General features: G+C 45.5%; 1 protein-coding gene across 3 annotated transcripts in view; it reads left to right on the plus strand.

Moving 5' to 3' along the window:
* The first annotated feature begins 13,272 nt into the window (after window positions 1-13,272).
* The window catches only part of LOC123763912 (protein Wnt-2b), an 87,685-nt gene continuing 75,032 nt past the window's right edge, over window positions 13,273-25,925 (plus strand). For 2 of the 3 annotated variants that reach the window (XM_069330172.1, XM_069330173.1), the window contains exon 1: window positions 13,273-14,320. In XM_069330172.1, coding sequence (XP_069186273.1) covers window positions 14,226-14,320 — 95 coding nt within the window. In that variant the 5' untranslated portion in view covers window positions 13,273-14,225. Of the gene's footprint in view, window positions 14,321-14,372; window positions 15,096-25,925 lie in introns of those variants that run through there. The other variant, XM_069330174.1, reaches the window with a different exon arrangement.

The following is a 25,925-nucleotide window of genomic DNA, read 5'->3' on the forward strand; positions in this document are numbered from 1 at the left end:
CCGTAGGTCGGTTGCCATGTGTCTTGGGTTTCCTGGTGTTCAGGGACGTTGCTGGATTATCAATTTTGTTTTTTCCTGCTTTGTGTGTGTCGTTCTGGTTTTGTTGGGCCTCTGTTTTTTTTCCTCCTCCTGAGGTGTTTGTACGTTTGTACTATACTCTTCAGGTAGCGGCTGTTAGTGTTCTGGGTTCCGTTTTGTTTTGACGTTGGTTGTTGGCATGCTGTCCATGTGTAATGTTTAGCTGTGGGATTAATCTCCATTTGTGCGAGTGCGTGTGTGTGTGTGCTGGGATTGTGCGTGACATGACCTGTTGTCCGTATGTCTTCCTTTCTTCTTGTGATGGGTTTGTGGGACGGCACTGTGTGTGTCACTGCATAGCACTATGATGGTATTGTGACTGGGGTTGGCTGGGGTGGGGCCTCGTAGCCTGGTGGATAGCGCGTAGGACTCGTAACTCTGTGGCGCGGGTTCGATTCCCGCACGAGGCAGAAACAAATGGGCAAAGTTTATTTCACCCTGAATGCCCCTGTTACCTAGCAGTAAATAGGTACTCGGGAGTTAGTCAGCTGTCACGGGCTGCTTCCTGGGGGTGGAGGCCTGGTCGAGGACCGGGCCGCGGGGACACTAAAACAAAAAAAAAGCCCCGAAATCATCTCAAGATAACCATACGGATGTTTGTGGTGCTATGATTTGAGAGAGTTTGGGTGTGTTTGAGTTTGTTTGAGGTATGGTTTCCTGGATTCCTTACATGACCTGTGCCTATGATGTGCTTCCCTGTTTTCCCAGTTTCTGGGTGGTACAGGTACTAATGTGTATATGTGTATTTTAAGGGGTGCTGTGACCCCCCCCCCCCTGTTACATTGTTATATAGTTAACTAGTTTTATCTACTGGTTTTATTCATGCTTTCTTCGGGTTCGGAGTGTAATGTGTGTTTCATTTTGGATTCTTGGGTCCTTTTTATTATGCCCTGCCATAGTACATATGTGGCCTTTGACATAACATGTGTTCTGTTTTCCTTGAATGGGTACTTTCTCATTTGTGCATTTCTTCTGTTACCTTTATACTATTCGTGTCCTAGGTTTGGGTGGTGTGAGATGACTCTGTGTTTGCTAGGGTTTGAATGTATATTTATTTAATGACTTTGTATGGAAAAGGAAAACAAAACTATAAGTGTATGTATATATATATATGTATGTGTATATATATGTTTGTGTAGACTGTTGCGTGTTGTAACTGAACTGTGTGCTCTAAAACTGAGTAATTTGCTTTGTATTCGTTTACGCTGTTTTACATTGTTAATTTATTACTGTCATTTTTGTATATTGCTTTTCTTTTATGCATTTTTTGTAATTGGTCTTTGTTTTTGTATTATGTGTCCGGCCATTTGGTGTGTATGCCTGAGGTGTGTTGTTTGGTGGGGCGTCTTGGGGAATGTTTTCATTGGGTACAGTGTTACTAATGTTTTCAAGTGTTTTATGGGTTTTGTACATGGTTAAGTGGATGGATGTATGCTTCCCCCTTGTGTTGTGTTCACTTATGTTCCCCATCATACGCCTTTATTCGTCAGTACTGTAATTTTCCTTCTGTGCTGAGGGATGGGGAGTTTAATCACCTGTTTTGTGTTGATTGTTTCAATTTTCTTATGAGTCATGTGTGTGCTATCCAAATAGATTGGAAAGTCTTGGCCACGGGGGTGGGCTGATCTTGGAGCGAGACGTGAACCCAGCGATAGGTGACGTTAAAAGGAATTTCGACGTGGATTCAAAATATAACTTACTTAAAAAATATTCTAACCCAAAGCACAGGAACGTAGTATACCATACAAATTGAATAGATTGAATTCTAATGACCCGAAATGGATAACAAAAAGATCTGTAGAACTTTATAGGAAGAAAGAGAGCTTGGTACAAAAGGATTGAGAATAGGGAAGTTAGTTTAAAACAGGAATTCATACAACTGGTTAGAAATGTTAAAAAAGAGTGTGACGAGAATCTAGAATAGAGCAGTGACTATTTGGGCAGGTGTTGTGCCCGTCGCACATTAAAAAAAATAAAATAAAGGAAAAACTGCTTGATACCTCTACTGTGTGAGAGCTGCGGGTAAAAACTAAAGAGAATAAAAACTTAAAACATTTAATATAATAAAAATTACTTTAATTTTACACAAAATGACAAGTAACAATTAATAAAAACAAAACCCCTATCCACTTGGTTGCTAATGTGATACCAATTTTTAAGAAAGGAGACAGATCACTTGCGTCAAACTATCGGCCAATTAGCCTAACGTCTATTGTGGGAAAGTTACTTGGATCGATAATTGCAAATACCATTCGTCTTTATATTGAAAAATATAATTAAATAAATGATTCACAACATGGTTTTACAAATGGCCGTTCATGTTTAACAAATTTCCTATAATTTTATTCAAGCATAGTTGAGGCAGTTGATAGTGGTAAGGATTGTGATGTTGTGTACCTTGACTTTAGCAAAGCTTTTGATACAGTGCCACATGAAAGACTGATTAAAAAGATAGAGGCTCATAGTATTGGGAGTGCTATATTAATTAAGTTGGATTAGGGCATGGCTATCCCAAAGGATGCGCACCCCCCCCCCCCCCATAACTCCTGGGTACCTATTTACTGCTAGGTGGAAACAGGCATTAAGAATTAGGGCACGCGCGGAATTCAAACCCGGAATTCTGGATTGCGAGTCGAGAACGAACCCAAACGTACTGCAGGGGATCCAATAGTGTGGATGTGAAAGGCACAAGGCGGAATAACAGAAAACGACAAGGAGATATGAGAGAAATTAAAATATTCCCAGTTGTGAGAACTGAATGAGGTCAGAGAGGCCTGGTCGGAGACCGGGCAACGGGGCTGTTGATCCCCGGAAGCTAGACAATGTAGGTCTGCTTCCTGATGATGGGACTGGTAGACGGCGGAGCGAGAGGCCGAGTCACAGCCAGGTCACACCAAGAGAAGTAAACAGGCCGAGGATCTTGTGCTGACTTTTGGAAGAACACAAACTCTTGCTGTAGTAATATGAGTAGCGAGCAGAGACACTGTAATCTACCAGTCTATGGAGAGACTCAGTAACTGCAATACTTCCGTTATGAGAGGGCAGTTACCAAGCAGTTGTGAGAGGACAGTTACCAAGCAGTTGTGAGAGGGCAGTTACCAAGCAGTTGTGAGAGGACAGTTACCAAGCAGTTGAGAGAAGACAGTTACCAAGCAGTTGAGAGAGGACAGTTACCAAGCAGTTGTGAGAGGGCAGTTACCAAGCAGTTGAGAGAAGACAGTTACCAAGCAGTTGAGAGAGGACAGTTACCAAGCAGTTGTGAGAGGACAGTTACCAAGCAGTTGAGAGAAGACAGTTACCAAGCAGTTGAGAGAGGACAGTTACCAAGCAGTTGTGAGAGGACAGTTACCAAGCAGTTGAGAGAAGACAGTTACCAAGCAGTTGAGAGAAGACAGTTACCAAGCAGTTGCGAGAGGACAGTTACCAAGCAGTTGAGAGAAGACAGTTACCAAGCAGTTGTGAGAGGACAGTTACCAAGCAGTTGAGAGAAGACAGTTACCAAGCAGTTGAGAGAGGACAGTTACCAAGCAGTTGAGAGAGGACAGTTACCAAGCAGTTGAGAGAAGACAGTTACCAAGCAGTTGCGAGAGGACAGTTACCAAGCAGTTGAGAGAAGACAGTTACCAAGCAGTTGAGAGAGGACAGTTACCAAGCAGTTGAGAGAGGACAGTTACCAAGCAGTTGAGAGAGGACAGTTACCAAGCAGTTGAGAGAGAACAGTTACCAAGCAGTTGTGAGAGGACAGTTACCAAGCAGTTGAGAGAGGACAGTTACCAAGCAGTTGAGAGAGAACAGTTACCAAGCAGTTGTGAGAGGACAGTTACCAAGCAGTTGAGAGAAGACAGTTACCAAGCAGTTGAGAGAGGACAGTTACCAAGCAGTTGAGAGAGGACAGTTACCAAGCAGTTGAGAGAAGACAGTTACCAAGCAGTTGCGAGAGGACAGTTACCAAGCAGTTGAGAGAAGACAGTTACCAAGCAGTTGAGAGAGGACAGTTACCAAGCAGTTGAGAGAGGACAGTTACCAAGCAGTTGAGAGAGGACAGTTACCAAGCAGTTGAGAGAGAACAGTTACCAAGCAGTTGTGAGAGGACAGTTACCAAGCAGTTGAGAGAGGACAGTTACCAAGCAGTTGAGAGAGGACAGTTACCAAGCAGTTGAGAGAGAACAGTTACCAAGCAGTTGAGAGAGGACAGTTACCAAGCAGTTGAGAGAGAACAGTTACCAAGCAGTTGAGAGAGAACAGTTACCAAGCAGTTGAGAGAGGACAGTTACCAAGCAGTTGAGAGAGGACAGTTACCAAGCAGTTGAGAGAGGACAGTTACCAAGCAGTTGAGAGAGAACAGTTACCAAGCAGTTGTGAGAGGACAGTTACCAAGCAGTTGAGAGAGGACAGTTACCAAGCAGTTGGAAGACAGCAAATGTAGTCCTAATATTAAAAAAATGAGAGAGGAGCCACTGAATAACAGGCTTGAACAATGGCATGAACACTGGCATGAACACTGGCATGAACACTGGCATGAACACTGGCATGAACACTGGCATGAACACCCTGAAAGACACTGAAAAGAATAACCAAGAGGAAAGTAAATAAAGACAATTCAATACCCAAGTGCCAGCCAATAAGATAAGAAGCCTGCCCTTCCTAAGACAAGATGCTAAGGTTATCCAGTAGAACTGAGAAGGATGGACTGGCTTCAACTTGCGAGAGTCTAGACTGTCAAAAACCCCTCAACAGCGGCTCACAAAACACTTCTACAGGCCGGAGGAATATTTGGGAGAACTGTGAACTGGGTGAGAGACTACGTTTCTGAGAGTCCCCGTGTAGGGAGACCTTCTCTAGCGTGAGAGTTGGGAGTAGGGAGGTTGACCTCTAGCTTGAGAGTAGGGAGTAGGGAGGTTGACCTCTAGCTTGAGAGTAGGGAGTAGGGAGGTTGACCTCTAGCCTGAGAGTAGGGAGTAGGGAGGTTGACCTCTAGCCTGAGAGTAGGGAGTAGGGAGGTTGTGCTCCAGCGTGAGAGTAGGGAGTAGGGAGGGTGACCTCTAGCCTGAGAGTAGGGAGTAGGGAGGTTGTGCTCCAGCGTGAGAGTAGGGAGTAGGGAGGGTGACCTCTAGCCTGAGAGTAGGGAGTAGGGAGGTTGTGCTCCAGCGTGAGAGTAGGGAGTAGGGAGGGTGACCTCTAGCCTGAGAGTAGGGAGTAGTGAGGTTGACCTCTAGCTTGAGAGTAGGGAGTAGGGAGGTTGGCCTCTAGCTTGAGAGTAGGGAGTAGGGAGGTTGACCTCTAGCTTGAGAGTAGGGAGTAGGGAGGTTGACCTCTAGCCTGAGAGTAGGGAGTAGGGAGGGTGACCTCTAGCTTGAGAGTAGGGAGTAGGGAGGGTGACCTCTAGCTTGAGAGTAGGGAGTAGGGAGGGTGACCTCTAGCTTGAGAGTAGGGAGTAGGGAGGTTGACCTCTAGCCTGAGAGTAGGGAGTAGGGAGGGTGACCTCTAGCTTGAGAGTAGGGAGTAGGGAGGGTGACCTCTAGCTTGAGAGTAGGGAGTAGGGAGGGTGACCTCTAGCTTGAGAGTAGGGAGTAGGGAGGTTGACCTCTAGCCTGAGAGTAGGGAGTATGAGGGTCGAGCTGGAGGAGAACGCATGAGAGACGAAGACCATTCAGTGAACCTTATGACTGACAATGGAACACACGAGGTCTGAAAGCTCATACTCGACCTTGAGAGCGTAAATTTAAGTGGCAGAAACAAATTGGCAGTTTCTATCACCTGATACTCCTGCTCACCTAACAGTAAATATGTTATTGGGAGATAGCTGCTACCCCCAGCATCCTGGGGATATGTTATTACTATTTATATCTGCAGAATCGAGCTATTAGCTCTTGGACTCCACCTTTCTAACTAATTTATTTTTTCCTCTATTATGTTTACTTCATATATTTCTCTCTAACACAAATACACATCCCCCAGGAAGTAGCCCGTATCAGCTGTCTAGCTCACAGGAAACTATTTACTGCTAGGTGAACAGATGTATCAGGGTAAAAGAAACTCTGCCCAATTATTTCAGCCTCTGCTGGGACTCGAACCCTTAGGACTACAACCCTAGAGCGCTGTCCACTCAGCCACGAGACCCGATGTGTGTATGTTTGTGTGTACTCACCTATTTGTGCTTGCGGGGGTTTAGTTCCGGCTCTTTGGTCCCGCCTCTCAACTGTCAATCAACTGGTGTACAGATTCCTGAGCCTACTGGGCTCTATCATATCTACATTTGAAACTGCGTATGGAGTCAGCCTCCACCATATCGCTGCCTAATGCATTCCATCTGTTAACTACTCTGACACGGAAAAAGTCCTTTCTAACGTCCCTGTGGCTCATTTGGCTACTCAATTTCCACCTGTGTCCCGTTGTTCGCGTCCCTCCCGTGCTAAACAGTTTATCTTTATCTACCCTGTCAATTCGTCTGAGAATTTTGTAGGTAGTGATCATGTCTCCCCTTACTCTTCTGTCTTCCAGTGTCGTGAGGTGCATTTCACGCAGCCTTTCCTCGTAACTCATGCCTCTTAGTTCTGGGACTAGTCTAGTGGCATACCTCTGAACTTTTCCAGCTTCGTCTCGTGCTTGACAAGGTACGGGCTCCATGCTGGGGCTGCATACTCCAGGATTGATCTTACGTATGTGGTGTACAAGATTCTGAATGATTCCTTACACAGATTCCTGAACGCTGTTCTGATGTTAGCCAGCCTCGCATATGCCGCCTATGTTATTCTATTTATGTGGGCTTCAGGAGACAGGTTTGGTGTGATATCAACTCTTAGATCTTTCTCTCTATCCGTTTGGTGGAGGACTTCGTCTTCCATTCTGTATACTGGGTCTATTCTCCTGTTTTCACTGCATAGTTTCATTACCTTACATTTAATCGGTTGAACATTAGCAGCCATTTGTTGGACCATTCATTCAGTCTGTCTAGGTCATCTTGTAGCCTCATACTGTCTTCTTCCGTCTTAATCCTCCTCATAATTTTTGCATCATTAGCAAACAATGAGAGGAATGATTCTATACCATCTGGAAGATCATTTACATATATAAGAAACAGTATGGGTCCAAGGACGGAACCCCTGCAGGACCTCACTGGTGACGTCTCGCCAATCTGAGACCTCGCTCCTCACAGTGACTCGCTGTCTTCTGTTGCTTAGGTACTCCCTTATCCAATGGAGTACCTTCCTTTCACTCCTGCCTGCATCTCCAGCTTTTGCACTAGTCTCTGGTGTGGTACTGTGTCAAAGGCTTTCTGGCAATCCAAAAATATGTAGTCTGCCCACCCTTCTCTTTCTTGTCTGATTCTTGTTGCCTGATCGTAGAATTCAATTAATCCTGTGAGACATGACTTGCCATCCCTGAAACCATGTTGGTGTTGTGACACAAAGTTCCTTCGTTCCAGATGTTCCACTAGCTTATTTCGCACAATTTTCTCCATTTAGCTTGCATTGTATGCAAGTTATCGACACTGGCCCTAATGCTGACGGTGACACACTAATGTAGTCCCGATATACAAGAAGGGTGATAGACAGGAAGCACTGAACTACAGGACAGTGTCACTAACGTGCATACAATGTAAGGTGATGGAGACGATTGTACGAAAAAACATCTGGAGCGGAAGAACTACGTATCAAAACATCAGCATGGGTTCAGGGATTGGCAGATTATGCCTCACAGGAGTGATTGAATTCTATGACCAGGCAACAAAAATCAGTCAAAAAAGAGAGGTCTAGGCAAACTATATATTTTTGGATTGCCAGAATACACATATGAGAATAGTGCAAAAACTGGAGATGCAGGCAGGAGTGAATGGGAAGGTACTCCACTGGATAAGGGAGTACCTAAGCAACAGAAGACAGCGAGTCACTGTGAGGGGTGAGGTCTTGGAGTGGCGAGGCGTCACCAGTGGAGTCCCTCAGGGATCAGGTCTTGGACCTATATTGTTCCTGATATATGTAAATAATCTCCCAGAGGGAATAGACTCGTTCCTCTCAATGTTTGCCGATGATGCAAAAATTATGAGGAGGATTAAGACAGAGGAAGATAGTATGAGGCTACAAAATGACCTAAATAAACTGAAGGAATGGCATAACAAATGACTACTAAAGTTCAAACCAAGTAAATGTAAGGTAATGAAACTAGGGGAGGAAATAGGAGGCCAGACACTGGATACCGAATGGGAGGTGAAGTTCTTCACGAAACGGGCAGAGAGAAAGATCTAGGAGTTTATATCACGCCAAACCTGTCTCCTGAAGCCCACATAAAAAGAATAACATAGGCGGCGTATGCGAAGCTGGCTAACATCAGAACAACCTGTGTAAGGAATCTGTCAGAATCTTGTATACTACGTATGTAAGGCCAATCCTGGAGTATACGGCCCCAGCATGGAGCCCGTACCTTGTCAACCACAAGACGAAGCTGGAAAAAATTCAGAGGTATGCCAATAGGCCAGTCCTAGAACTAAGAGGCATGAGTTACGAGGAAAGGCTGAGGGAACTGTACATCACGTCGCTGGAGGACAGAAGGGCTCGATGAGACATGATCTACACATTCAAAATTCTTAGGGGAAATTAACAGGGTAGACAAGGAGGGATTATTTAACATGGGTGGTACACGCACAAGGGAACACAGGTGGAAACTGAGTACCCATGAGCCACAGAGACATTAGAAAAAATGCACTAGGAAGTGATGTGGTGGAGGCTGACTCCATACACAGTTTCAAATGTAGATATGATAGAGCTTGAGAAGCTCAGGAGTACACACACACACACACACACACACACACACACACACACACACACACACACACACACACACACACACACACACACACACACACACACACACACACACACACACACACACACACAAAACTAGTGGAGAACAACTAGGAAAAACTAGTGGAGCATCTGGAGCGAAGGAACTTTGTAACACAGCATCAACATGGGTTCAGGGATGGCAGGTCCTGCCTCACAGGGTTACTTGAATTCTACGACCAGGTAACAAAAATAAGGCAAGAAAGAGAAGGGTGGGCAGACTGCATATTTTTGGATTGTCAAAAAGCCTTTGATACAGTGCCACAAAAGAGGCTAGTGCGAAAGTTGGAGATGCAGGCTGGAGTGAAAGGGAAGGTACACTTACATATGATGGAATTCAAACTTGTGACCAAGGGACAATTAAAGAGGTCTGGGAAAGGAGAGTTGACTACAGGAAAAGGGACTATAGAACTAGGATAAGGGACTATCTGGGAGAAATGCAGTGGGAGGAAGAAATTAGAGGAAAAGCAGTCCAAGATATGATGGGCCTAGTCATACGGAAATGCCAGGAGGCCGAAGAGAGATCTTTACCAACAGTAAAGGGAAAAATGTAAGAGGGAATATATTAACCCATGGTTTAATAGACAGTGTCAGGAAGCAAAAATGGCCAGCAGGCGGGAGTGGAGGAAGTACAGAAGACAAAGGACAGAGGACAACAGGATCAGATGCAACAGAGCTAGAAACTATTACATTAACATAAGACGAACATCGGAAAGGGACTATGAGAACAATATTGCGATCAAAGCGATAAAGCAACCTAAATTACTAACCAGCCATATAAGAAGAAAAATGTCAGTGAACGACCAAGTGACACGACTAAGGAAAACAGAGGAGGCATATACTGAAAGTGACAAGGAGATTTGCGAGGCACTGAATGCCAGTTTCCATGGAGTGTTCACTACCGAGCCTGAGCAGCTCCCATTGTTGGAAGCGATTACTCTAGATGAAAGACAATCAGATATAGAGGTGACAGCAGAGGAGGTAATGAAACAGTTGACAACACTGGTTGCAACTAAAGCGGTTGGACCAGACAAAGTATCACCGTGGATACTAAAAGAGGCAGCGCAGGCCCTCAGCGTGCTTCTGGCAATGATCTTTAATGAGTCATTTATGTCGGGAGAATTACCTAATTGCGGGAAGAGGGTAAATGTACCGATTTTCAAGAAAGGTGATAGGGAGGAGGCACTTAACTATAGACCTGTATCACTGACAAGCATCCCCTGTAAAATACTTGAAAGAATAATTAGGCTACGACTGGTAGCATACTTAGAGAACATTAGGTTTATAAACAAACATCAACATGGGTTCTGAAAAGGGAAATCTTGCCTAACTAACGTTTTGGAATTTTATGATAAAATAACGAAGATAAGACAGGACAGAGAAGGTTGAGCAGACTACATATTTCTGGACTGCCAAAAAGCCTTAGATACAGTACCGCACATGAGACTGCTATTCAAACATGAGAGGTAGGTTGGAGTGAGCAGAAAGGCTCTAATATGGATAAGGAACTACCTAACAGGAAGGAGCCAGAGAATTACTGTAAGGGGCGAGAAGTCGGACTGGCGAACAGTAACTAGTGGAGTACCACAAGGATCGGTGCTGGAACCAATTTCATTTCTAATATATGTTAATGGCATGTTTGCAGGAGTAGAATTCTATATGTCGATGTTCGCGGATGACGCAAAGTTGATAAGAGTTGTGACAGATGAAGATTGCAGGATCCTCCAAGAGGACCTGAACAGGTTGCAGAGATGGTCAGAGAAATGGCTACTGGAGTTCAACACGAGCAAATGTAAAGTTATGGAATTGAGACTAGGAGATAGGAGACCAAAGGGACAGTACACAATGAAGGGGAACAGCCTACCTGTGACGACGCGTGAAAGAGACCTGGGTGTGGACGTAACACCTAATCTATCTCCTGAGGCACATATAAATAGGATAACGACAGCAGCGTACTCTACACTGGCAAAAGTTAGAATTTCATTCAGAAACCTAAGTAAGGAGGCATTTAGGGCGCTTTACACTGCCTACGTGAGGCCAGTCTTAGAGTATGCCGCACCATCATGGAGCCCCCACCTGAAGAAGCACATAAAAACTGAAAAAGGTTCAAAAGTTTGCAGTGAGACCTGTCCCAGAGTTACGAGGGATGGGGTATGAAGAGCGCCGGAAGGAACTAAGCCTTCCAACACTAGAAAGAAGAAGGGAGAGGGGGGATATGATAGGAACGTATAAAATACTCCGGGGGATTGACAGAGTGGACACAGACGAAATGTTCACACGGAATAGTAACAGAACGAGGGGACATGGATGGAAGCTGGAAACTCAAATGAGTCACAGAGATGTTAGGAAGTTTTCTTTTAGCGTGAGAGTAGTGGAAAAAAGGAATGCACTTGGGGAACAGGTTGTGGAAGCAAATTCTATTCATAATTTTAAAACTAGATATGATAGGGAAATGGGACAGGGGTCATTGCTGTAAACAACCGATGGCTCGAAAGGCGGGATCCAAGAGTCAATGCTCGATCCTGCAGACACAAATAGGTGAGTACAAATATGTGAGTACATACAAACACACACACTGGTGGGGCGCTAGTGACTGAATGGAAAACACGCTAGACATGTAATTCTGTGGGCCGGGTTCGATTCTGGCGCCGGCGAGAAACAAAAATGGACAGAGTTTCTTTCACCCTGATGGCCCTGTTACCCAGCAGTAAATAAGTATCTGGGAGTTAGGCAGCTGTTACGGGCTGCTTCCTAGGTTTGTGTGTGTGGGGGGGGGACAAGGGAAGTTAGTTAGTAGTTAGTAACAGTTGAGTGATTGACAGTTAAGAGGCGGAACGAAGGAGCAAAGCTCAACCCCCGCAAGCACAACTAGGTGAACTAGGTGAGTACACACACACACACACACACACACACACACACACACACACACACACACACACACACACACACACACACACACACACACACACACACACACACACACACACACACACACACACACACACACACACACACACACACACACACACACACACACACACACACACACACACACACACACACACACACACACACACACAGGGACGTTAGAAGGAACTTTTTAAGTGTCAGAGTAGTTAACGGATGGAATGCATTAGGCAGTGATGTGGTGGAGGCTGACTCCATACACAGTTTCAAATGTAGATATGATAGAGCCCAATAGGCTCAGGAATCTGTACACCAGTTGATTGACAGTTGAGAGGCGGGACCAAAGAGCCAAAGCTCAACCCCCGCAAGCACAAATAGGTGAGTAGAAATAGGTGAGTACACACATCCCGTTACACGTAGTCAGAAAGACGAGATAATATTGTGAGAAATTAAAGCAAGGGCCATAAACTGTAGTGAACCTGTGGGCGGGTTCTGAACCGGTTCATAATATTTGTTTGTGATGGCTGGAGAAAGAAATGAAGAATATGAATGGATCTGAGGAGATATTTCTGAGTATATGAAGGGGGGGGGGTCTGTAAGTGAGGGGGGGGGGTGGGGGAGAGTGCGTGTGGGTCAGTAAGGGTGTGTGAGGGGTGGGGGAGAGTGCGTGTGGATCAGTATGAGTATGTGAGGGGTGGGGGAGAGTGCGTGTGGATCAGTATGAGTATGTGAGGGGTGGGGGAGAGTGCGTGTGGATCAGTATGAGTGTGTGAGGGTGGGGGATAGTGCGTGTGGGTCAATAAGGGTGTGTGAGGGGTGGGGGAGAGTGCGTGTGGGTCAGTATGAGTGTGTGAGGGTGGGGGAGAGTGCGTGTGGGTCAGTATGAGTGTGTGAGGGGTGGGGGAGAGTGCGTGTGGGTCAGTATGAATGTGTGAGGGTGGGGGAAGAGTGCATGTGGATCAGTAAGAGTGTGAGGGCGGTCAGGATTGTATGGACACAGCGGGAATGGGTAGCGGGCAGCCAAGCAGCGTGTACACATCAGCGAGTGGGCGGTGGTGGCTCACCCACCGAAAGTGGGTGGGAATGTAAGGGGGGTGGGGAAGACAGGGTGGAGGAGGATTAGCGAGCTAGGGGTGGAGGCTGTGGTGTGGGGGGCGGGGGCAGTAAGCGCGGTAAAAGATAATAACCCGGTCATCGAGGGGAGGCTTGCAGACCCCCTCCCTTGGCGCGCGCGGCCTCACACGCAGGCCAGACAGTGATGACCACCGATACACATTAGCCCCCATTAAGTGCTCGAATCAGTGGCGTCATCTCATTGCGGTCAGATGCGCTTAGAACCGCAATTACCTGCGGTTCCGGAGAGAGGGGGGTACAGGTGGGGGGGGGATGAGCGGTGCAGGAGGAAGAGGGGTTGCTGGGAGCGGAGGGGGTGTGGTTGTGTGGATATTTCACGCCCTTTCCTAGTTGTTAGTGGACCAGGTGTGGGGAGAGTGGTGAAAGAGTGCGTGGTTAGTGATCCAGGTGTGTGAGAGTGGTGGAAAAGTGTGTGGTTATTTGGCCAGGTGTGTGAGTGAGGTGGAAGAGTTAGCAGTTAGTGAACCAGGTGTGAGAGTGGTGGAAGAGTGCGTGGTGGAAGTGACCAGGTGTGTGGAGGTGCGGTGATGGCCTTCCCCTGACGTCTTGTAAAGACGGGCTTGGCTCCTCCAGTGTGCTTCTTGGTCGTGCGAAGGAACAACGCGCCCGAGCACCTTCTGTGGAGTGGCTTTGTGTCGTTTGGGTGACCTGGCTTGGCTGCACGAGTGTGTGACCTGGCTTGGCTACGGGAGTGTAGGATCTGGCTTAGATACAAGAGTAGAGAACTCATGGCTTATGTTTTCGCGGCTAGCGAGGTCACTCAGTCAGTATATTTTTAAGCATTTACTGGCGGTGAACGAAAGACACCACCAGAAGGAGTCCTCTAAGACCTTGGAACCTTTTACAGAAAGTCTGGTGGGGTCCTTTGGGGAAGTCCGTAATCCAGGACTACGGGGGTCCAGAACTACAGGTGTCGAGGACTACAGGTGTCCAGGACTACAGGTGTCGAGGACTACAGGTGTCCAGGACTACAGGTGTCGAGGACTACAGGTGTCCAGCACTACAAAAGTTCGACAGAGAAGCACATTCCACAAGAAGACAAAGAGCAATCAACGAAACCAAGAAGAGCTCTCCCGCGCGCACGAGGACTTGGCAGAGAGGCTTGTCTGAGCCTGTGGGAGGATACACAGGTGGCCGCCCCTGCTAGTGCCTCTGGGGGAGCTCACAATGAGGCGAGGTTCGCCCTGGCCTCCTGTGGGCGTCCGGAAGCCTGGCCGGAGTGGACGCTGAGGACGCGAAGGCGCGGCATGTGAGGCAGTGGGCGCCATGAGGTGGTGGGAGGCTGGGGCCGTGGGTCTGGCCGTGGTGCAGGTGCTGGCCTTGCTCCTGCTTCTCCTGCAACCCACACACGCTACCTGGTGGTGAGTACCGTACCTTCCTCTCTCATACACCTCAGCATGATGCTGCTGGCAGTCGTCACTGCTGATAGTGGGCAGCAGCAGGGCTGCGGAGCCAGTTGCTGCCCACTATTACCAGTGTATATGTGAAGGCAGCTACTGCCTTCACCATTCAGAGTGACGGACTATGTGGTGGCGCTGCAGGTGGTGTGGCGACTGTCACCAGCAGCAGCAGCGCCACCACCTCCGCCAGTCGCCAGGGCAGCACTGCGGGAATCACATGTTGTCATACCCTTAGTAGATAGTGTTTTCAGGTGTCGCCGCCGCCAATAAGGTGTTCGCCAAGTGTTGTAGTGATAGTGACGGTGGGAAGAAAAAAAGCAACAACCCACGGAACACCATTGATTATTTTGATGTGTCGTTTTGATGAATAAGGTTGTCGTACAAGTGATGCGTTAATATTGTCGACAGGGGGTCTTGTAAATGTCAAAACCAGTCTAGGCTACGCTTGGCTTGTGGCCGTGAACACAAGCTGGTGTGCGGGAAGGCGAGGTTTTTCCTCAGCATGCGTTCGAAATACCCAGAAAAGAGCTAGAAAAATAACATTCCAACAAGGAGTGATGGTGATAGTGTCGGCCGCCAGGACGAGGGAAGCCATTCGCATCGACGGTCATTAGAGGGACGGAAACAGAAAACAAGACACAAAAAATTGGTGGTTGAAAAAACATGTTTTGGAATGCTAATAACCAGTAATGATGATGGCGGCGGAGGATGCAGAATGCTTGGAGTGAGGCTCCAGGTGCGTAGGGAATGATCGGAACCACAAATATTGATGACAGAGGATGTAGAGAATTATTTGTGTTGTGTGATGCAATGCAAGACCTTTTTTTTCTTTATTATCCGTTCGTGTTGTGAGGTAATGTGGGACGAGAGGAGGTAAGCTGGTTGTTGTTGTTGTTGTAAATGTCGGGAGAGGCTATGGTGGCTGCGTAGTGAGGGTGCAGGTGTCTGTGGAGTACAGTACCGTCCCACAGTACTCAGATCATATGATGTGAGGTGATATTGGCTCTAGATGTCATATGTGTGGTTCCTCTCTTCCTGTTGTTATGATGTCAGCGTTGGTAGCAGCGATGTTTGTAATGACTTGGTGCTGCAGGTGCTGGTGGAATTGTGTTTGTAGGGGTCGTGGTGATGGTAGAGATGGTGGTGGTGGTAGAGATGGTGGTGATGGTAGAGATGGTGATGGTAGTGGGTGGCGATGGTGATGGTAGAAATGGTGGTGGTGGAAGCGATGGTGGTGATGCCGATGGTGGTGGTGATGGTAGGGGTGGTGATGGTAGGGGTGGTGATGATAGTGGTGGTGATGGTGATGGTAGAGATAGTGGCGGTGGTAGAGATGGTGGTGGTGGTAGCGATGGTGGTGATGGCGATGGTGGTGGTGATGGTAGGGGTGGTGATGGTAGCGATGGTGGTGGTGATGGTAGGGGTGGTGATGGTAGAGATGGTGATGGTAGAGATGGTGATGGTAGAGGTGGTGGTGGTGATGGTAGAGGTGATGGTTGTAGAGGTGGTAGTGGGAGGTGGTGGCCACAAACCTGTTTACGTCGGCCTGCTGTGTGATCTCCCCTGGACGCTGCTCCTGATGACTACGATGGTATGCTGAGATATGCTCCACCCCCTCCACTGGTCATATGCTCCCCCCCCCCCTCCACTGTCCATATGCTCTCTCCCTCCCACTATTCACATGCTGCCTCCACCGTTCATCTGCTGTCCCATGACGTTGTTCATGATGCTGCCCCTCACCGCTCATATTCTGCAACTACATTAATTTGCCTTCACCGCCACTCAGCTTATTCATCAGAGGCTAAATGAGTATCAGATCAATTTATACCCAACTCATCAAATAATCAATCTTCATTTCACTAATATTTCGCCTCATAATAATGCTGTTTCTTTCCGTGTGTAGGATGGGATCACACCCTCAGCGTTGGACCTAGCACCGTGCTCCGCTAACATAACACACACACTAACCCGTCCTCCGTATAGAACGTCGCATTTTGACATATATTCTACCTTAAGGGCAAAAATCTTCGTACTAGAAAATGGAAGCGGCTCGCGAAATTGACGTAGTGTCCCGTTTTCTGTTTTGGGTCCTCAGTAGGTTAGGATAAGGGCATTTTAGTACGACAGTTTCTTGACGTTTAGGAAACCTGAGGAGGCCGGGCTGCTCAGACAACTTTGTGACGTGCGCAACGAAGCACTATTATAATTGATGCCAGATAACATTCTAAAGTTACTGTCGACAAAAACATTGAAAGGGTTAATTCGCTCTGGCCGTCGCCGGAACCTTCGCCCTAATAATTGGACCAACCTTAAGAATTCTTAAGCATGAACCTCAAGAGACTATTGCTTGTATACGCGAGATGCATCCTTGTGTGGTGAACACATCATCCTTGTGTGGTGAACACATCATCCTTGTGTGGTGAACACATCATCCTTGTGTGGTGAACACATCATCCTTGTGTGGTGAACACATCATCCTTGTGTGGTGAACACATCATCCTTGTGTGGTGAACACATCATCCTTGTGTGGTGAACACATCATCCTTGTGTGGTGAACACATCATCCTTGTGTGGTGAACACATCATCCTTGTGTGGTGAACACATCATCCTTGTGTGGTGAACACATCATCCTTGTGTGGTGAACACATCATCCTTGTGTGGTGAACACATCATCCTTGTGTGGTGAACACATCATCCTTGTGTGGTGAACACATCATCCTTGTGTGGTGAACACATCATCCTTGTGTGGTGAACACATCATCCTTGTGTGGTGAACACATCATCCTTGTGTGGTGAACACATCATCCTTGTGTGGTGAACACATCATCCTTGTGTGGTGAACACATCATCCTTGTGTGGTGAACACATCATCCTTGTGTGGTGAACACATCATCCTTGTGTGGTGAACACATCATCCTTGTGTGGTGAACACATCATCCTTGTGTGGTGAACACATCATCCTTGTGTGGTGAACACATCATCCTTGTGTGGTGAACACATCATCCTTGTGTGGTGAACACATCATCCTTGTGTGGTGAACACATCATCCTTGTGTGGTGAACACATCATCCTTGTGTGGTGAACACATCATCCTTGTGTGGTGAACACATCATCCTTGTGTGGTGAACACATCATCCTTGTGTGGTGAACACATCATCCTTGTGTGGTGAACACATCATCCTTGTGTGGTGAACACATCATCCTTGTGTGGTGAACACATCATCCTTGTGTGGTGAACACATCATCCTTGTGTGGTGAACACATCATCCTTGTGTGGTGAACACATCATCCTTGTGTGGTGAACACATCATCCTTGTGTGGTGAACACATCATCCTTGTGTGGTGAACACATCATCCTTGTGTGGTGAACACATCATCCTTGTGTGGTGAACACATCATCCTTGTGTGGTGAACACATCATCCTTGTGTGGTGAACACATCATCCTTGTGTGGTGAACACATCATCCTTGTGTGGTGAACACATCATCCTTGTGTGGTGAACACATCATCCTTGTGTGGTGAACACATCATCCTTGTGTGGTGAACACATCATCCTTGTGTGGTGAACACATCATCCTTGTGTGGTGAACACATCATCCTTGTGTGGTGAACACATCATCCTTGTGTGGTGAACACATCATCCTTGTGTGGTGAACACATCATCCTTGTGTGGTGAACACATCATCCTTGTGTGGTGAACACATCATCCTTGTGTGGTGAACACATCATCCTTGTGTGGTGAACACATCATCCTTGTGTGGTGAACACATCATCCTTGTGTGGTGAACACATCATCCTTGTGTGGTGAACACATCATCCTTGTGTGGTGAACACATCATCCTTGTGTGGTGAACACATCATCCTTGTGTGGTGAACACATCATCCTTGTGTGGTGAACACATCATCCTTGTGTGGTGAACACATCATCCTTGTGTGGTGAACACATCATCCTTGTGTGGTGAACACATCATCCTTGTGTGGTGAACACATCATCCTTGTGTGGTGAACACATCATCCTTGTGTGGTGAACACATCATCCTTGTGTGGTGAACACATCATCCTTGTGTGGTGAACACATCATCCTTGTGTGGTGAACACATCATCCTTGTGTGGTGAACACATCATCCTTGTGTGGTGAACACATCATCCTTGTGTGGTGAACACATCATCCTTGTGTGGTGAACACATCATCCTTGTGTGGTGAACACATCATCCTTGTGTGGTGAACACATCATCCTTGTGTGGTGAACACATCATCCTTGTGTGGTGAACACATCATCCTTGTGTGGTGAACACATCATCCTTGTGTGGTGAACACATCATCCTTGTGTGGTGAACACATCATCCTTGTGTGGTGAACACATCATCCTTGTGTGGTGAACACATCATCCTTGTGTGGTGAACACATCATCCTTGTGTGGTGAACACATCATCCTTGTGTGGTGAACACATCATCCTTGTGTGGTGAACACATCATCCTTGTGTGGTGAACACATCATCCTTGTGTGGTGAACACATCATCCTTGTGTGGTGAACACATCATCCTTGTGTGGTGAACACATCATCCTTGTGTGGTGAACACATCATCCTTGTGTGGTGAACACATCATCCTTGTGTGGTGAACACATCATCCTTGTGTGGTGAACACATCATCCTTGTGTGGTGAACACATCATCCTTGTGTGGTGAACACATCATCCTTGTGTGGTGAACACATCATCCTTGTGTGGTGAACACATCATCCTTGTGTGGTGAACACATCATCCTTGTGTGGTGAACACATCATCCTTGTGTGGTGAACACATCATCCTTGTGTGGTGAACACATCATCCTTGTGTGGTGAACACATCATCGGGATTATCATTGGTACAGTGAAGGCTCATAATACTTTATATTCACTTTATATTCTCACTTCACTCACTGTATATTCTTTCTTCTCCTCTGTGGCGCAGTTTAAAAGAGTCATGGTCGGGGATATTCAAGAATTGATTGAAGCCTTCCACTCCTGTCACCAGTTTCCTTCTGCAACTAAACATTGTACACATATACTGTATTCGCCTTCTTCTATAAATAACGCTAAAAGATATTTACAGTTTATCGCAAATTTATTAAAAATAAGCGTTGTAAACTATTATGTAGAACTGTGAAAGCTTCCTTTGATCTTGAAAACAAAATATATCGGATAAGTATTAATAGATATTTATATATTTGTATTTTTTAATCTGAACTGCTCGGTAATCCATTAAAGAAAACTCGAACCGTAGCCACTCGCTTTTATACCAAGTCTAATTTGAAAGATTGAAGATGCACGCGTGTCTTATCTCAGCATCTTACCACCTGCAAGACGGAGCAGGCGGCCCCAGAGCCCTATGGCAAGGCCAGTCATTCGGTGGTACTTGGTTAGGTTTACATAGTTGATGTAATGTTTAGTTTCTAGAAGTTATTTGATAATCCGTTTTCATTTTAGGTTATTGTTTCCGACTTTTTTGGAGACCTTCGTTGTGCATGGCGCGTTCTGTTGTGGCTTGGGTGTGCTGTTGATAGCTGGAGAGGTTGTGCCTGTAGCGGAGTGTCTCAAGCTAGACATGAGAAATGGCGCGTTTTGTAGCAAGTGGGAGGGTGTGAGGGCTGTGTGCCCCAGCCCCAGTCCAGCGGGAATGATTTGATGTTTCATTGTTTCCGCCGGGGGCTAGTTTATTGTGCACCCCATACTCATCCTGTGAGCGGTAGCGCAAAAAGCATTACAGAGGGCATAAAAGGCCTTTATCAGACCTCAGCAGAGATTATTACATAAATAATTTCATCTATCTTTCACCTCTTATAATTACAATGTCAGCTAGTTACAGAGAATGTTCTATTTCAAGAGCTATATATTTACAATAAATCATTATACATTAATGGTAGGTCTTATCGCTAATACATAATTGTTTGACCAATGGAGATATTACAGTCATAGGGGAGCTGCTGTTTATTATTAGTCTTCACAATACACTACTTGTTTCTTAATCTCATATGTCGTTTATCTACTGGAAGCGAAATGTGGATACAGCGCAAGGATTTCAAGTATTTTATCCTTAGTAATAAGATAGGTTGCCATATCATACAACGTGAGTTTAGTCATCTCTAAATGGCTCAATTTTACTACAATCCAAGATATAATGTTCAAGTGTGTGTCCCTGTCTTTGTCCACACACTTTACACTTTACTTCATCTAGGTCCCTATACAAGCCGAACTGCCAGAGATACTTGTAGCCAAGTCTTATACGAGCTGTGACAACATCTATTAGTCTACTGACTTTGTTACTTGCCCCATACACATGTTTTACTTCACATATTTCATTGTGATGAACAATGGACCTGCTAGTTCCAGTTTGCACTGTTCTACTTCCTTCATATTCATTTAGGACTCGTCTAATGACACTTTTAATGGACCTATTTGATAACTCAAGATTCAGTTCAATACTATCTTTATTTACTGCAACCTAAGCAGGCGCGTCAACTTTTATCAACTGCAGGTTAATGTAAGAAGGAATCCACAACATTTTTATATTTACCCCTTTGTTAAGTATGCTTATAAATTAAATCAAATCAAATCAAATCAAATGTTTATTCAGGTAAAAGTACATAGAGGATTAGTTATAAACACAGTGTTGGATTTATAAATAGAGCTAGTACATACAATACCTAAAGCCACTAGTACGTACAGCGTTTCGGGCAACCGAATATATATATCTATGTCTGGCTTCCAAGACAAGCACGTTATTACTTGATTGCAAACTGTTTATTGCTCGTAGTGAGGAAAGGGAGTCAGAAATAATTAAGCTGTCTACTTCAGTGTTGTCAATAATTTCGAGTGCTACCAGTATCGCTACCAACTCGGCTTGCATTGTGGACGCCCAGTTACTAATTCGGATATTCCTTTGAATTGTGCTGCCATCGGGCTGATGAGCAATAACAGCACTTCCTGCCCTCTCTCTAGCTGTATTGACTGATCCGTCAGTGTATATGGTCTGTGCAATGTTGTTTTCAGCTTGTATATTGTGAATGTGTTCTATAGTGCTTAATTTAGCAGCAAGCTGAGCATGAGGGTTGTTTGTGATTAGTTTCTTGGTGGGGTATGCAGGGGTCAGGATGTCAAAAGGTACTATCTGCCAGGGTGGAAGGAAGTGCTGTACTCTTTCATCTGTATATACATCGTGCAGTCCCATCATTTTAATATGAGTGGCTGTTCTTTGAATCCATTTAGACTCGCTGGTTCTATTACGTATGTGTTCAAACAGCTCAACTGGCACAATGTTGATTTTGTTATCATGCAGCAGCTTTAGTCTCATCATAAGATTAATTTTAAATATTCTATCTTGAATGCTAGGTAGGTTATCTTGAGATGACTTCGGAGCTTTGTGTCCCCGTGGCCCGGTCCTCAACCAGGCCTCCACCCCCAGGAAGCAGCCCGTAGCAGCTGTCTAACTCCCAGGTACCTAGTTACTGCTAGGTAACAGGGGCATCAGGGTGAAAGAAACATTTTGCCTATTTGTCTCCGCCTCCACGGGGGATCGAACCCGGAACCTCAGGACTACGAATCCGAAGCGCTGTCCTTCCAGCTGTCAGGCGCCCGTGGCGTATATTTAATTTTTTTCCGCATATTGAGAACTTTGGTAGTTATAGGACAGCCAAGTATAATTCTGAGTGCTTCATTGTGCATTTTTTCCAGTCTATCAATACCTTTGCCATTTTGCAGAAATAAAGCTGATGTATGATAGTCTATCAGAGACGGTATATATGCTAAGTATATTATTTTTGCTATTCTAATATTAACACCGTATTTCGGGCTGTAGCCCACTACAGTTCTGAGAGCCTTGAGTCTGTCTCTTCATTGTTGATGTAACTTATTGACTGTAGTTAAGGTACAAGGGACAGAGACACCAAGGTATTTGAAAGAAGAGACATAGTCTGTTGGTACGTTACCTATCTTACGTTTCCGTGGTTCACTTTTGTGATTACCAATTTGTCTGTTACATACCTTAGTTTTAGCAGCGTTGATTACAAGACCAAGGCACAGGAGCGAGGCAAGTAGCACGGGCTATGGTGAGCCCGTAACTTACCTGGCACAGGAGCGGGGCAAGAAGCACGGGCTATGGTGAGCCCGTAACTTACCTGGCACAGGAGCGGGGCAAGTAGCACGGGCTATGGTGAGCCCATAGTGGACTTACCTGGCACAGGAGCGGTACTTAATTCCACCCGACCTCCTGTCTTCCACCCTTCCTTTTATATCAGCCGCTCCAAGTTTCTGGTTGTTTGACACACTTGCCCCGCTCCTGTGCCAGGTAAGTTACGGGCTCACCATAGCCCGTGCTACTTGGAACTTGTTGCGAGAGGCTGAATCTATAACAACAACATTCTGGTTGTTCCCTCTATCTAGAGGAGTTGAAAATACAGCAAGGCATCCACACAATGATGCAGCTGCTTCGCTTACAATCCATGTTGAGACCTTTTCTTGGGGGGGAGGGGGTTATGGCCTTCATCCCATCCAGTTCTTCTACCAACTTCCATACTTCTGCTGGCGTTACTCCTGTTTCGGTCCGTCTTGCTCAATGTAGCGTGTGTTCCATTATAGATCGCATACCTTCACGATGTTCTGGTTCCAACACGATAACTTCTTGGAAGCTTTTATCTTCGCACACTTCACTATCATTTTCTGTGTAGCCTTTATCTCTTTTGTGAAGACTGACAATTTGATCATTTGCCTCCTATGGCGATATAGAGCTTAGGCTGATCCTTGGCCTTGGATGCCATGTCGTTCCCATACTGCTTCTCTACAAATTCTTTATATATGCGTTCCTCTGTCACTCAGTCCACGTCGTCGGCTTACAACCAACCATCCCTGGTTTAATTCCAAAGGTGGACAGAGACGACTGGGCACGTTTATTTTCACCTGATGTTTCTGTTTACCCAGCAGTATTTTGTCTAACGCGGGGTTAGACAGTTGTTGTGGGTAGCAGCTTGGGGAAAGTTCAGTAGTTGGCTAAGGGAGACCCCAGTAAACCTAAGCACAGGCATCCTGTCCCGGACATGGGTAAAGCATACGTCGTGGTTCATCTAGGTTGTGTTGTGCTCCCTCTGTGTCTTCAATGCTCTTTACCTCGAAAATTGTCCTCCTGTACACACACAGAAATCACAATAACGTGATGCATCAAATGAACAAATCCACAAGGGCCGTGACGAGGATTCGAACCTGCGTCCGAGAGCATCCCAGACGCTGTCTTAATCGACTGAGCTACGACATGTCGTAGCTCAGTCGATTAAGGCAGAGTTCTTGGACGCAGGTTCGAATCCTCGTCACGGCCCTTGTGGATTTGTTCATTGTCCTCCTGTATTTCTTAGTCATTATTTCTCAATGACTTCTTTGCATTGGCTTGTTATGAAGTCCATCACGCCTTGTGTTGTCTCGTTTCTGAGTTCAATTTCTCATGGTATTGTCCCTAAGAGTTCTCTGACCTTGCGGTACTCGTCTTCATGGGAAGCTGGTCTTACCATGAAGACCACAAGTCTTCACTCTCCTCTTGTCTTCCTGTAGCCACAACCTTCACAACTACATAATCACACCAGTAAAGGTTGTGCATGTAGGGGGAGTATTTACAACAACAGAATATTCTCCTCCACCTAGCGGCCGACCCCCAAAAACCTATTAATTTAAACGCACTGTGTATTCAAGATAGGAATTTTCTCAAATATGTATTAATATTAGCATATATTAGGATTTCGTGCATAGTTAAGTGTAGGTTAGGTATTTAGGTTCTGTTGGTAATAATTTGCATTTACAGTACGTGGGTGAACAACCCGTCCTCAGGCCAGGGCTCGTTAGAGCTACGTACCTCTCTCTCTCCCTCCCTCCCCTCCAAGAGATGGTAGATCATTTTTAACGTTTTGTACACTACAAATAGTTGTTTTTCTCATTTATATATTACCATTAAATATACTGAAGTTTTGTGTATAAATAAGCGTATAAATAAAGTTGTGTATAAATAAGCGTATAAATAAGACTTGGGGTGTGAGGTCGGAACAGGTGACACGGGAGGTTGGGAGGGAAGGGGGAGGGAGGGGGAGGGAGGGGGTGGTTGGGTAATTAACGACATCTGTTGTAGCTGGGTAATGCTACAGTTTTAGTTATATAGACATACTCGTTTGTAGGTAAGAATTTCTACTTAAACGTATACGGTCTAAAATATCTGTTTAATCTCGGTAAGAATTCTGAAAAAAATGGAATTTCTCCTATAAGATCTCTTAACAAACTTCTATGAACATATTTTCCTCATAAGAACTCATAACAAACTTCTAAGATCTCCGAAATTATTTTTCTCATAAGAAACCTTTAAGAGCATATGGGCCCTTTCTTAAAAAGTTCGTTGAATCCGGTGTGCCGTACGTCGTCTTTCCAAAGTTTGTTGAATCCGGTGTGCCGTACGTCGTCTTTCCAAAGTTTGTTGAATCCGGTGTGCCGTACGTCGTCTTTCCAAAGTTCGTTGAATCTGGTGTGCCGTACGTCGTCTTTCCAAAGTTTGTTGAATCCGGTGTGCCGTACGTCGTCTTTCCAAAGTTTGTTGAATCCGGTGTGCCGTACGTCGTCTTTCCAAAGTTCGTTGAATCTGGTGTGCCGTACGTCGTCTTTCCAAAGTTTGTTGAATCCGGTGTGCCGTACGTCGTCTTTCCAAAGTTCGTTGAATCTGGTGTGCCGTACGTCGTCTTTCCAAAGTTTGTTGAATCCGGTGTGCCGTACGTCGTCTTTCCAAAGTTCGTTGAATCCGGTGTGACTCAGCGTCCTCTTTTGCCCAAAATTCAATGAGGCCCATACGCCGTCATCCCGTTTGTTAGGTTAGGCGTTTAGGTTCTGTTGATGAGTATTTGTATTTGAATTACGTGGGTGAAGTATTTACAGCAACCCGTCCTCAGACCATGTCCATTCTGTCCAGCGGTCGACCCCAAGGGCGCAATCATCAATTTTAACATTCTGTTCACTCAAAACAGAACTTTTCTAAAAGTTGAATTAATATTATCATATATAAACATATTGCACATATTTAGGCACTGGTTATGTTGTTAGGTGTTTAGGTTCTGTTGGCAATTATTTGTTTTTGTAGTACGTGGGTTAAGCATTTAGTGTTGTAGTTCGAACAAAAGACGTCAGCGAAGCACTTGTTCCGGAAGTGTTCATAAGTTATCAGTAGTGAGTCATGTGTAAACCCGTGTTTCAATCATAAACATGGGGTTTGGCGGCTGGATTAACGAGCATTTGGTCTTTGTTGATGAGGACATGTTGGGATATACTCAGTACGTATTGGTGAATTATTTGTAAAGATGTGAGTCGATCAAAGAACATTGCGAAGCACGGTTAGCGAAAATTTCGAGTAACATCATTTGTGAGTCAAGTTTAAAGCGTTTTTCATACATAAACAATTAATTTGAAGGCTGAATTAACGAACATTCGACCTTTGTTTATGATGACGGGCTACAATATTTATGAGGACAAACTGGTCGTTGTTAGATTTTTATGAGTACGGTTAGAGGTGCA

This window comes from Procambarus clarkii, chromosome 23 (assembly GCF_040958095.1).
Source record: "Procambarus clarkii isolate CNS0578487 chromosome 23, FALCON_Pclarkii_2.0, whole genome shotgun sequence".
NCBI lineage: Eukaryota > Metazoa > Arthropoda > Malacostraca > Decapoda > Cambaridae > Procambarus > Procambarus clarkii.